This window comes from Notolepis coatsorum (assembly GCF_963971535.1).
Source record: "Notolepis coatsorum genome assembly, chromosome: 9".
Classification (NCBI taxonomy): domain Eukaryota; kingdom Metazoa; phylum Chordata; class Actinopteri; order Aulopiformes; family Paralepididae; genus Notolepis; species Notolepis coatsorum.
Window position 1 is genome coordinate 30,899,177 of NC_140173.1, and position 14,101 is coordinate 30,913,277.

The window sequence follows — 14,101 nt, forward strand, 5'->3', positions numbered from 1 at the left end:
GGTAGACCACTGCAGAAAGATTCAAACGTCGGTTCATCCTCCTCATATTCACTTTTAAACAAGTGAGCATAAAAATCAACAGCCCTCCGCCGGATATCCCTGGCTTCAGTTAGAACCTGCCCTTTATCCGAACGGAGAGCATGGATAAACCTGCTCTGTCCATTTCTTTTGTCCAGACTGAAAAAAAACATTGATGGCGAATCCATCAGCGCAACATTCTGAAAACGTGACCGGACCAGCGCCCCCTGTGTTCTAGTGCCCAACAAGTCTGCCAGTACAGCTTTTTTGAATTTGAGGTCTTCATTATACCATATATCAATTTCCTGTGGACTCCGCAGAAGCCTGCAGCTTCACTATTTAAATCTCCAGATCTCTCATAGATTTGGTGATGTCACAAGAAACACTGAGAGCATACTGTTGACAAAGCTGTCGAATCTCCACTTTCCCACAATCCCACCACTGTTTCAAGGATGCAAAATCCCCTTTCCTAGTTCTAAAAACCTTCCAAAAAAATACAAATGTTTCCTTAAAATTCACATCTAAAAGCAAAGCTGTGTTAAAATGCCAGTATGCAGACTTGGGTTTAACATTTGCAATAAACACATTGCATGATACCATTGAGTGATCAGAAAAACCTACAGGTATTATCCTGCACTCTTTCACAGTACTAAAATGATGTTTAAAACAATAAAACCTATCTAATCTGGCCATAGAAAAACGACTCTCTACAATGAGCCCAAGTGTATTGTCTTTGTTTATCGTGGATTCCCCTCCATACATCAATTCAATTATTAGTGTTCACAAGCTGCTTCATAGCTTGTTTTGAAGCAGGATGTGGTTCACTGTGGTTCCTATCTATCTGATCATTCTCCGTACAATTGAAATCACCTCCCAAAAATAAAAAGTCTTCAGGCTCACACTGACCTAAAACTACTCCAATTTCACTTAAAAGCTGAACCCTGGTAGATCCTACATTTGGAGCATAAACATTTACAAAAACAATATTAAAAAGCTCATATTTGGCTTTAACTACCAACAACCTACCCTTAATATTTTCTTCCACAACGAAAGATTTTGGTATAACATTTATGGAGAAAAGGACAGCCACACCTCCACTACTGTTACTTAAGTGGCTTAAAACAACGTCCCCATCCCATTCTCTCTTCCAGTCAGTTTCATTTAAAGGGTCACTGTGCGTTTCTTGAATCATCATTACATCGCATCTCTTCAATTTACAGAGTTCAAACAGGCTTGCTCTCTTCCTCATATCTCTGGCTCCATTTATATTGAGTGTGGAAACCTTGATATCACTCATGATCTCTAAAAGGAGTGTACAACAGAAAACACTGGAAACGTCCTAAACTACCTGGATTTTGGTTTCCCTTCATTGTGTGTTTTATTGTGCTTCTGTACAATTTTCCTCAGCCTAAAAACCTCCTGGGAAGTGTACCCCCCATTATTCTTTGTTCTCATTTGAATTTTTGCTGAGTTAACAAACATCTCCTCATCTTCAAAATAATCTCTAATTTCTACTTTCTTCATGTTTTTTGTCTGTTGCAAGAACTTTTGAATCTCTTTTACTGTATACCGTTTCTTCTGTTGTGATTCAGGCACTTACTTGTGTCGACATCCTCCTCACCCTCATCCATGCTCGACAAATCAGCTCTTTCTACATCCTGCTCTACCTCCTCCTGACTCTCTTTGACAACACTTTCTTCTCTTTTTTTAGCCTGAGAGCCACTATTGTCGACTTTCTTTTTCCTTTTCAACTGACTCAGGTATATCTTCCTCCACCCCACCACTGTTGTCATCCAATGTCTGGCTGTTTACATTATTCATCACATTCAACTCTCTCTACTATTCTACTGTCACTTGTTGTCACTTTTTCCACTGTTTGGCTGTTTACAATATCCACCACATTCAGCTTTTCCCCTACTATTCCACTGTCACTTGTTGTCACATTTTCCACTGTCTGGCTGTTTTCATTATCCACCACATTCGGCTTTTTCCCTACTATTTCACTGTCACTTGTCATATTCTCCTTATCCCTTTTCTTTCTCCGACGCGGTATTGGAAGGATCGAACCACCTCTGTTCTCCCCTGTTACCTCGCAGTCGCCACTAGTTGAGGGGGGAGCAGCGTCTCTCACTCCTCCCTCCCCTGTACCTGCTGCACTGCTCGCAGCTCTACGCTGCCACACTCCTCCCTCCCCTGTACCTGCTGCACTGCTCACAGCTCTACGCTGCCACACTCCTCCCTCTTCTGTACCTGCGCTGCGCTCCTCCTGGGCTGAGGTTGCCTCGCCTCTCTCCTCGGACAATCGCGCACTATATGTCCCTCCTCCCCACACTTGAAACACCTTCCAGAGTTTCCAGAGCTCACAAAAACCACATAATCAAACTAGTCAACTTTTATCTTGAAAACCAAATCAAGCTCTTCTCCGCTGTTGTTGAGAATCATTAAAACCTGTCGTCTATGTGAGACAACATGCTTTAAAAGCGGAGATTTACATCCCGACGACATTTTCCTTATCGGGGAAATTATCCTCCCATGTCGTGCTAGTTGACTTATCAATAGTTCGTCACTGATGAACGGTGGAATGTTGGATATAAAGATCTTTCTGCCTGGTGTGGAGAGAGGCTCCACGCTATAGAATGCGCCATCAACACTAATACCTGATTGTACCACTGCATTCACCTTGTCCAAAGAATCGAGAAAAATCACCACTCCACCGTTCATTTTCGCAGCTGATTTAATAATTTTATGCCCAACAATTTCCGCCACTGCCAAGCTGCAGTCCTCTACGGACACATTAGTAACATATATTTTAACGCCATGCTTTCTACAGAGTCTGGACAAATCCATACCGGCGTCTCACGCCAACCAGTAGCACAGACTGGCCGACTGCCAAACAAACAAAACACTCCCACTTAACCTTGTACACACCAAACCACACAGCAAACTAACACTACACTATAATACAATATCCCATAAATAAATTAACAAATTAGATAGATAAAGATAGAAAAAAAACTCACTACCTCCACACACCTCCAATCTCCACTCTCCAATCTCACTCCCAGCATGCACAGAGAGAGAGAGACAGACACAGAGGGAGAGAGAGACAGACACAGAGGGAGAGAGAGAGAAAGACTCAGGGAGAGAAAGAGGAAGAGAGATATATAAAGAGACACAGAGGGAGAGAGAGACAGAGGGAGAGACAGGGAGAGAGAGAGATAGAGAGAGATACAGAGGGGAGAGAGAGAAAGAGACAGAGAGATAGACAGAGAGAGAGAGAGAGACAGAGAGAGAGAACAGCAGTGAGACAGAGAGAGAGAGAGAGAGAAAGAAATAGAGAAACAAAGAGAGAAAGAGACAGAGAAAGGGGGAGAGAGAGAGACAGAGAGTGAGGGAGAGGGAGACACGGAGAGGGAGAGAAATAGACAGAGAGAGACTGAAAGAGAGAGAGGGAGAGAAACAGATAGAGAGAAACAGATAGACAGAGAATGTACATGCTATACTATGTTATTTGATACTATCTTGTCTAGCACAGTCTCTGGAGCGTAACAGTAAGAAGCATTTTGTATGAAAGTATTCTGTACTTCTGTATGACAACTATTAAAGAAACTTGAAACTTGAGAGAGAGAGAGAGCCATGAGAGCGTATCAGGTCCGCTGACATCACCAGCGTCAGTGCATTCTCTGCAAGATCCAGTCATTTGTCTTTTAAAAATTGTGTTAAAATAAAAGAAATGACTGGAGAACAGGAGAGGAAAAGAGCGCTCACTTCCGCCAGACGCCGAGAAAAGAAACACTCCAGGCTCGTCATGACGACGTGTGAGAGCTCTATATATATTTTAGGACAAGTCAAGGACTTTTATTCCAACAAAGCTATTATGTTTCTCAATTCAAAAGTCTAAATGACCTTTCCAGTATTAAATAATGCATGCTAGCCTTTAGCTCACACACACACATTCTGGTATTACTATACTTCTGAGGACTACTGAATACATTCCATTGACTAGCCCAGGGGTCAGCAACCTTTACTATCAAAAGAGCCACTTTTCCCCCCTCCCACAAAATAAAATGCTCAGGGAGCCGCACTTCCTATTTACCCTTAAAATGAAGATAACAGTGTATAACGTTTTATATATCCCCAAGCATACCCCACATTTAGCATAAAACGCCTGACGATTGCATATCCAAAGTAATTGGGATTTATTATACTTTATATTTATAGTATTTATGAAATTAAAAAATGACAAAAAGAACATTGTTGACATTTTATTGCTGTTTTTACAAAGGAAAACCTCAAACTCTTATGAAGGAGAAAAAACATTGGCATCTGTAGACCTAGAAATAAAACATAAACTATGCAGCTCTATTTTAGTCCTTGCCTTATTTGTGGAAAATGTATAAAATAAAAAGTAGTCCACTTTGAAAAAACACTGGCATTGTAGCTACTTTGAAATAAAACGCAGAACTGCAGCTCTATTTTAGTCCTTGCCTTATTTGTGGAAAATGTATAAAATAAAAAGTAGTCCACTTTGAAATAACACTGGCATCTGTACTTGGAAATAAAACCCTGAACTATGCAGGTATATTTGAGTCCTTCCCTTATTTGTGGAAAATGTATAAAATAAAAAGTAGTCCACTTTGAAATAACACTGGCATCTGTACTTTGAAATAAAACCCAGAACTATGCAGGTATATTTGAGTCCTTCCCTTATTTGTGGAAAATGTATAAAATAAAAAGTAGTCCACTTTGAAATAAATAAAACATATCTGCAGCCTATTCGCTTTAAAAAGAGTAAACATAAAAATAGGCCAGTTTGTATTTAATTATGACTTCAGTCCATTTCAGGTTGTTGGTCATCCTCTTGTTTTTTCTTCAGCCACGTACAGGAATCAACCATCGATCCTGAACATAAAAAAACAACATCAGCTCAGGTTCTAAAATAAATGTTTTTTTGTGCTAAATAATAGCCTATTAAATGATAATGTTCTCACCTGTTTAATGTGATTTCTGTAGCTGAACAGCACTGCTGAGCTTCTCTATGTCGGGGCTGTAAGACGTGACTTTGATCTTCACGCAGGACTGCAGACTCTCATCTGTGAGGCGTGAGCGATATTTGGATTTGATGTAGTTCATATTTGAGAACACCTGCTCGCATAAGTATGTGGATCCAAAGATGGAAACGACTCCAAATGCATACTTCTTCATGTTCACATAAGTATCGGGAATGGCATTCCACGTTTCAAACACAAGTTTGTCGGGTTTAGGGAGTTTTTCAATATCGCTCCATTTGTGCTCCCGGGCGAGAGTCGCCTTCTGACGTGTGACATCTTCAAGATCAACTGTCAGGCTTTTTGAACTTGGACACCCACAACTCTTTATCAGCTATGTCGGCCAGTTCCATTTCAAGGTCGGGTTGACTTACTCCTGTGAATGCTGACGTGTTCAGCATGCATGGATCGATGCCCAGGGGTGTGACGGGGAAGGACAGTGTGTTTTTTTCTTTTCTAAAATCAGAGAATCGTTGTCCAAATGCAGTTTGCATTTCGATGATCACATGCTGTAAGTTCTCACAATTGATGTGGTTGTGTGCTTCTTTTAATTCTCTCATGGAGGGGAAGTGAGAGAACGAACCTGTCTGCACATCTCTGGCAAACACCGTCATCTTGCGCTCAAATGCCAAAACATTCTCCAGCATCTGAATGGCTGTGCTTCCTTTTCCCTAGAGACTTTTGTTCAGCATGTTAAGGTGACCTGTCATATCCACCATGAAGTGCAGCTTTTCCAGCCAATCTGGATGTTCCAGTTCTGGATAGATGAGGCCCTTGCTTTCCAGGAACGTTTTCACGTGTTCCAGACACGCAGCAAAACGCTTAAGCACCTCTCCCCTGGACAGCCATCGGACTTTATTATGCAGCAGGAGATCCGAATATGTGCTGTCGACTTCATCTAAAAATGTACGGAACTGTCGGTGGTTTAATCCTCTTGCCATTATTTTGTTCACTATCTGAATGGCAAGGTCCATCACCTCCTTGTATTCAGGGGGAAATGTTTGAGCGCACAGTGCTTCTTGGTGCAGGATGCAGTGAAACGTCAGCAGCTCTCGATCCAGCAACTTCTGAAGTAACGTAGTAAACCCCTTATGTGTTCCTCTCATACTTGGTGCCCCATCAGTGGCCACTGACACCATGTGTGTGGTGTTTATTTCTTTGGCTTTTAAACAATTTAGCACAGCCTCACAAATGTCCTCTCCCCGTGTTTGGCCTTTTAACGGTATCAACTCGATGATTTCTTCCTGCGGCCCATCAGAGTTCACGTATCTGCATAACAGCGCTGTCTGTTCAATATCATTTACATCACTTGACTCATCACATGCTATTGAGAACGCTGGAGCTGAATTAATGTCTTCTATTTGTTGATTTGTGATGTTTTTTGCCATCTTAATGGCCCTGTCCTTGACAGTCTTTGCAGAGAGCGGCATATCTTAAATTTTCTGAACAATTTCCCCTTTATTTTTGAAGTCCGAGAATAGATGGTCGGATATTTTTATGAATGTTTCCTTCATATATTCCCCATCTGTGAACGGCTTCCCACGCTTTATTATCTCATGAGATGCCACAAAATTAGCAACAGTTGTGTTTGGAGTCTTGATCCACTTCTTAAAAGTAATTTTGCTCTGGTCATTTTGCCGCAGCAGTTCCGAAATCTCTTTTTTCCTTTCATCTCCAGCGTGGTACTTTTCAGAAAATGCTGTGTGTTTATTCTGGAAATGTCTTTCAACATTCCATCTTTTGTTGTTTGCAAATGTATCACCACATATCAGGCATACAGGTAAGCCTGCGTCATTAGCCGTGAAAGCAAATTAATTTGTCCACGCTGAATTAAATCCTCTATTTTCCTCTGAGACTTTCCTTTTCTTGGATTTATCCATGGTTAGCTTACCATGGTCGGAAACTTAACCACCTGCAGACGACAGAACAGGGAGAGGCGCGGGGGTGTAACGAGGCGCGGGGGTGTGACGTATATTTGAGGGGAGTGGACGAATTATTTTAGTTGACATAATATTTTAGTTGATGAAATATTGTTTTTATTTCAGTGTCGAAGTATTTTTTCTTTTTTTTAATTGTCAGGGAGCCGCAGGTTGCCGACCGGTGGACTAGCCCCTCGCTCTAAACCTGACCCTAGGAGAGGCAACATGTCCTCACTTTACCTCTGTACTGTATATGAGAGAGAGAGAGAGAGAGAGAGAGAGATACCTGTTCATAATTGAAGGTCTCCAACATGCCCAGAATGAGGCCTTGGATCTCTGCCAGCTTCCCCTTTCCATACACTGGATCCTGAGAGAGAGAGAGAGAGAGAGAGAGAGAGAGAGAGAGAGAGAGAGAGAGAGAGAGAGAGAGAGAGAGAGAGAGAGAGAGAGAGAGAGAGACAGAGAGACAGAGACAGACACACACACACACACACGTCATTGAGCTGTGAGCAGCTTACACAATGTGTACAACTGAACATCAATTACGTGAAGCTCTGACATTCAAAGCAGCCGATCGAGCAGGCCGACACATTGAGTGCATGTGTAGCGGACTGGCGGTGCGATGTACGTGTGCGATGTACGTGCAAGGAAAAGCATTTCAACTGCAAAAAGAAAGACGTACAGAACATTTCAAGCTCATATTCCTATTGGGAAAGAGCTGAATTATGTCCTGTGCGCAACCTGGCAACGCAGAGAGAAAGACACGCTCCACCCGGTGGGAACAGTTCTCCTTTTTAACGGCAACGTCAACAAACACCGGCCAAGTTGTTTATGGCAGATTTCACTTCCTCGCCACCGAGATGGATTTGCATTGGAAACCGGAGCTAATGGCCTCAGTCCTGTTTGTAATGATTAACCCTTTCACTGCCACACGACAGAAGGTTAGCCCTTTACTATCACACAACCGACGGCGATGCTCCATCATTAGCTCCGCATAGTAAAGGGCTAACATTCTGTATTGTCACAGTGAAAGGGTTAACCGGCTGCCGTGTGATAGACAGATAGAAATGCACTCGTCACGCAGGTGAAATGAATGTCGCTCAACTCCTCGCACGCTCTGCTGTGTGTTAAGGTCACACCACTGTGGTGAATCCATCTTGCTGTCATTCCCTGCTGCGGCGGGGGAGCGATGCATTACATTATAACCAAAAGCACCACAGTACACCTCATCATCCCATCCCCCCACTCTCATCCTCTCTCCTCATCCCCCCACTCTCATCCTCTCTCCTCATCCCCCCACTCTCATCCTCTCTCCTCATCCCCCCACTCTCATCCTCTCTCCCTCATCCTCTCTCCCCTCCCTCATCCTCTCCTCTCCCTCATCCCCCACTCTCATCCTCTCCTCTCCCTCATCCCATCCACCAACTCTCATCCTCTCCCTCATCCCATCCCCCCACTCTCATCCTCTCTCCATCATCCCACCCCCCCACTCTCATCCTCTCTCCCTCATCCCATCCCCCCACTCTCATCCTCTCTCCCTCATCCCACCCCCCCACTCTCATCCTCTCTCCCTCATCCCACCCCCCCACTCGCATCCTCTCTCCTCTCCCTCATCCCACCCCCCCACTCTCATCCTCTCTCCCTCATCCCACCCCCCCCACACTCATCCTCTCTCCCTCATCCCACCCCCCCCCACTCTCATCCTCTCTCCTCTCCCTCCATCCCATCCCCCCACTCTCATCCTCTCCCTCATCCCATCCCCCCACTCGCATCCACTCCCTCATCCCACCCCCCCACTCTCATCCTCTCCCTCATCCCATCCCCCCACTCTCATCCTCTCCCTCATCCCATCCCCCCACTTCATCCTCTCTCCTCTCCCTCCTCCCACCCCCCCACTCTCATCCTCTCCCTCATCCCACCCCCCCACTCTCATCCTCTCCCTCATCCCATCCCCCCACTCGCATCCTCTCTCCTCTCCCTCATCCCACCCCCCCACTCATCCTCTCTCCCTCATCCCACTCGCATCCTCTCTCCTCTCCCTCATCCCACCCCCCCACTCTCATCCTCACTCCCTCATCCCACCCCCCCCCATTCTCATCATCTCTCCTCTCCTCATCCCATCCCCCCCACTCTCATCCTCTCCCTCATCCCATCCCCCCACTCGCATCCTCTCCTCACCTCATCCCATCCCCCCACTCTCATCCTCTCCCTCATCCCATCCCCCCACTCTCATCCTCTCCCTCATCCCATCCCCCCACTCGCATCCTCTCCTCTCCCTCATCCCATCCCCCCACTCTCATCCTCTCATCCTCTCCCTCATCCCATCCCCCCACTCGCATCCTCTCCTCTCCCTCATCCCATCCCCCCACTCTCATCCACTCCCTCATCCCATCCCCCACTCGCACCTCTCCCTCATCCCACCCCCCCACTCTCATCCTCTCCCTCATCCCATCCCCCACACTCTCATCCTCTCCTCATCCCATCCCCCCACTCTCATCCTCTCTCCTCTCCCTCCTCCCACCCCCCCACTCTCATCCTCTCCCTCATCCCACCCCCCCACTCTCATCCTCTCCCTCATCCCATCCCCCCACTCGCATCCTCTCTCCTCTCCCTCATCCCACCCCCCCCCCACTCATCCTCTCTCCCTCATCCCACTCGCATCCTCTCTCCTCTCCCTCATCCCACCCCCCCACTCTCATCCTCTCTCCCTCATCCCACCCCCCCCCCCATTCTCATCCTCTCTCCTCTCCCTCATCCCATCCCCCCACTCTCATCCTCTCATCCTCTCCCTCATCCCATCCCCCCACTCGCATCCTCTCCTCTCCCTCATCCCATCCCCCCACTCTCATCCTCTCCCTCATCCCATCCCCCCACTCGCATCCTCTCTCCTCTCCCTCATCCCATCCCCCCACTCTCATCCTCTCTCCTCTCCCTCATCCCATCCCCCCACTCGCATCCTCTCTCCTCTCCCTCATCCCATCCCCCCTCTCTCCTCTCCCTCATCCCATCCCCCCACTCTCATCCTCTCTCTCATCCCATCCCCCCCACTCTCATCCTCTCTCCTCATCCCATCCCCCCACTCTCATCCTCTCCTCATCCCATCCCCCACTCTCATCCTCTCTCTCATCCCATCCCCCACTCTCATCCTCTCTCTCATCCCATCCCCCCACTCTCATCCTCTCTCCTCATCCCATCCCCCACTCTCATCCTCTCCCTCATCCCATCCCCCCACTCTCATCCTCTCTCTCATCCCATCCCCCCACTCTCATCCTCTCTCTCATCCCATCCCCCCACTCTCATCCTCTCTCCTCATCCCATCCCCCCACTCTCATCCTCTCCCTCATCCCATCCCCCCACTCTCATCCTCTCTCTCATCCCATCCCCCCACTCTCATCCTCTCTCTCATCCCATCCCCCCACTCTCATCCTCTCTCCTCATCCCATCCCCCCACTCTCATCCCATCCCCCCACTCTCTCCTCTCCCTCATCCCATCCCCCCACTCTCATCCTCTCTCTCATCCCATCCCCCCACTCTCATCCTCTCCCTCATCCCATCCCCCCACTCTCATCCTCTCCCTCATCCCATCCCCCCACTCTCATCCCATCCCCCCACTCTCATCCTCTCCCTCATCCCATCCCCCCACTCTCATCCTCTCCCTCATCCCATCCCCCCTCTCATCCTCTCTCTCATCCCATCCCCCCACTCTCATCCTCTCTCCTCTCTCTCATCCCATCCCCCACTCTCATCCTCTCATCCTCTCCCTCATCCCATCCCCCCACTCTCATCCTCTCCCTCATCACATCCCCCCACTCTCATCCTCTCTCTCATCCCATCCCCACTCTCATCCTCTCTCCTCTCTCTCATCCATCCCCCCACTCTCATCCTCTCCCTCATCCCATCCCCCCACTCTCATCCTCTCCCTCATCCCATCCATCCTCTCTCTCATCCCATCCCCCCACTCTCATCCTCTCTCCTCTCCCTCATCCCATCCCCCCCACTCTCATCCTCTCTAATTGGTCTGGTAGTGTACAGTAGGGCTCAGGCTGCAAAAAATAGAAAAGGAAAAAGAAAAAAATAACGTGTCTGTGTTTACAGTAGGATGTCAGCACCATGGACAGTGCTGAGTGCTCACTGACACAACTCTCTATCTCTCCATCACGGTCCCTCTTTCTTTCCCTCCAAACACACACACACACACACACACACACACACACACACACACACACACACACACGCACACAGTGTTGTGTTACCTGCAGTATGCGCTGGATGATAGCAGGCAGAGATATGAAGCTGCTCATGCTGTTTAGAACCTTCATCGTCAGCTCTTTCAGTCCTGAGAGACACAAACATCATCACCATCCTCATCATCACTATCATTATCATCATCATCATCATAACCATCCTCATAATCACTATCATTATCATCATCATCATCATCATAATCATCATCACTATCATTATCATCATCACTATCACCAAGTTTCAAGTTTGTTTATTATTATTTGTCATAATAAAATACAGAATACTTTATGATGAAATGCTTGTTTCTGTATGATCCCCTGAGAGTGTGCTACATATAGAGCCATATGAAATCCGCGTTCACGGAATCGCGGACGGAATCGCGGAATTGACCAATAAAAATGGAATCAACTGCAAAACGTGGAATATTGCAGAATTTGGCCTAATCTGGACTGAAATTCCGTTTTCGGGAGGAGATGGAACGTTTGGTGCAAAGCAAATGTTAACCGGGGACCTCTGCGTGTTACACACAACACACAGCAGTGTCCAAGTGTCTGCCGTCTGGCTGCTTCGGTGTTAACGTGTCAAGAAGCTAAGAGATTCCGCAATAAGCCCTAAATTCAGAGCAGAGCAGTATCCTAATGACATGTATATGACCGGCGATAAGGTGTTTTGCCAATTCTGTCAACGTATCGTGGACTGGACCCACAAAAACACATGCGACACTATTGTGATTAAATAGCTTTTTAGTCTTTCTCTGGTCTGCATCCCCTTAACAATTGTGTGTATTGAACTGTACTGTACTGTACCCATTCTGCAATCTGTTAATAACAATCAATCAATCAATCAATCAATATTTAACAGATTGCAGAATGGGTACAATACAGTACAGCTCAATACACACAATTGTTAAGGGGATGCAGACCAGAGAAAGACGTTCGTCTTGTTTACATCAGGGTCCCCCATTTTCAATTCATAGGGACATACATGACATACTACAGGTATATAGTAATGTTACTTTTGTGACATATACGATATGCAAATATACAGTACTGTTACCCATAGATCCTAACAGAGATTATATACATATGGGGAGGATACTGTACATTAGGAGGGGGTGGGTGGGTGGGAGAAAATATACAGTACTGTTACCGATAGATCCTAACAGAGATTATATACATATGGGGAGGAGACTGTACATTAGGAGGGGGTACTGTGAAGTAACACGACAATGACAAATGTGTTGTTTCTGTTTTTCTTTTTGACATGGTTGCGGCACACGGAACAAGTTAACAACTCACCACTACAGACAGCGCCCAGTAGCCTAGGCCCTAGCCAGTCTCTTCAAACGTCCTCTCGAAACTTTATTTTATTAGGTGGTGCCGCTTATCCTTTTCGTCTGAGAACACTGCGTGGGTTTTCTTTTTAGTGGTCGGCTTACTCCTTCCATTAACGTTATTATGCCAACGTTAGCTAATCGGTATAGCAGGCGTGCGTAGCGTTAGTGCAAGCAGGTACATAGGCAGGTGGTGGATGTGACGTCGGTAAAGGAGAGATTTGACGCGCGAGGCGTAAGACTTGTGTTTTCTGACATGCGTTTCTACGACTGGATCTACTGCCTGTTCATGGTCTATGCTGAAGGTCGGTCAGACCAAGTTTAAAAGAATAAAAGTGATTAAATCTATTACTTGTGTCCTGTAGCATTTATATGTTTAAAGAAAATGTAGCGTATATCAGCCTATGATTTATGGTAAAAAGTAAGTAAAGGAATGTTCAGTCAATATACATATATATAATATACAATACATAGTCAAATGAGTAACAGTGAGGTACAATGCAGAAATGAGATGAGGTACAAAACTTATAGATCAATATAAAGTGTGTTAAATTTTCTAAAGTGAGTAAGGTGAGTGGTAAGGTGAGTGTTTGTTTAACTCATTCTGCGCCAGCCATTAGCCGGGTCCCGTTGTCGCTATGCCATGCTTTAAAGATAGGAGTGTGTCACCTTGTTTGTATAATGGGGACAATACTAATTTCAGAGTGGTCTGGGGTGATTCCCGAAAGGCTGAGTTATAGCCTTATACGTGTATTCTACTATAAGCTTTGGCGTTTCTTGCCTGGACACGCTACTATTCCCAAATCAAATGTATATAATAGGTATTATGTTTCATGAATGCATGAAAGGGGGGGGGGGGGGGGGGGGGGGGTCGTTTCTGATTCTTTGATTGCCAGTAACGGCATTCGTATTGAACACTAAAAACGCTGATCAGCTGGATCGTTATAAAAACATTGCACGGTCAAGCTAGAATTGACGTCAGATGTTCCTTACCTGTAATCGGGAGTATTCCAAAAATAATATTCCAATTGTTTGATCGCCATCTGGTCCATCTGATCTCCATCTGGTCCACGACATAACCCACCACAACATATGGATCGGGGGCATTTGACGCTCTTCAATGCAATCGGGACAACCGCTCGACTCGCCCGACCCAGAAAACTGCGCCCGGAAACATTTGAGTGTAACACAGGGTCTGGAACCGGGTTTACTGCACTCTCGATACTGCCACCTGGGAGGATCTGGCCGGTACTGCACCCTCGGGTCGCAGTATGCCTTCTAACGGCAACATACGGGTCCCTGACATTGAATAGAATATTAAAATCGAAAAAAGGAAAAACGATCAACATATGTAGTATTCAAAATGTATGCCGTTGCTGACGATCAGAGCATCACAAAACGACCCCCCCCTTTCATGCCTTCATGATGAAACATAATACCTATTATATACTTTTGATTTGGAAATAATATCGTGAAAAAAAACGCAAACGACTTTAGCAAAATGCACATAGCGGTCCATAACTCAGCTTTCAGGAATT

The 14,101-nt window shown here is 45.9% G+C and overlaps 1 protein-coding gene across 1 annotated transcript in view; it reads right to left on the minus strand.

Annotated features, from left to right (window-relative positions):
• vps8 (VPS8 subunit of CORVET complex) overlaps positions 1-14,101 on the minus strand; it is a 197,320-nt gene that overhangs the window by 31,708 nt on the left and 151,511 nt on the right. Inside the window, 2 exon segments of the mRNA XM_084321817.1 lie at positions 7,272-7,352; positions 11,239-11,321. Coding sequence (XP_084177943.1) covers positions 7,272-7,352; positions 11,239-11,321 — 164 coding nt within the window.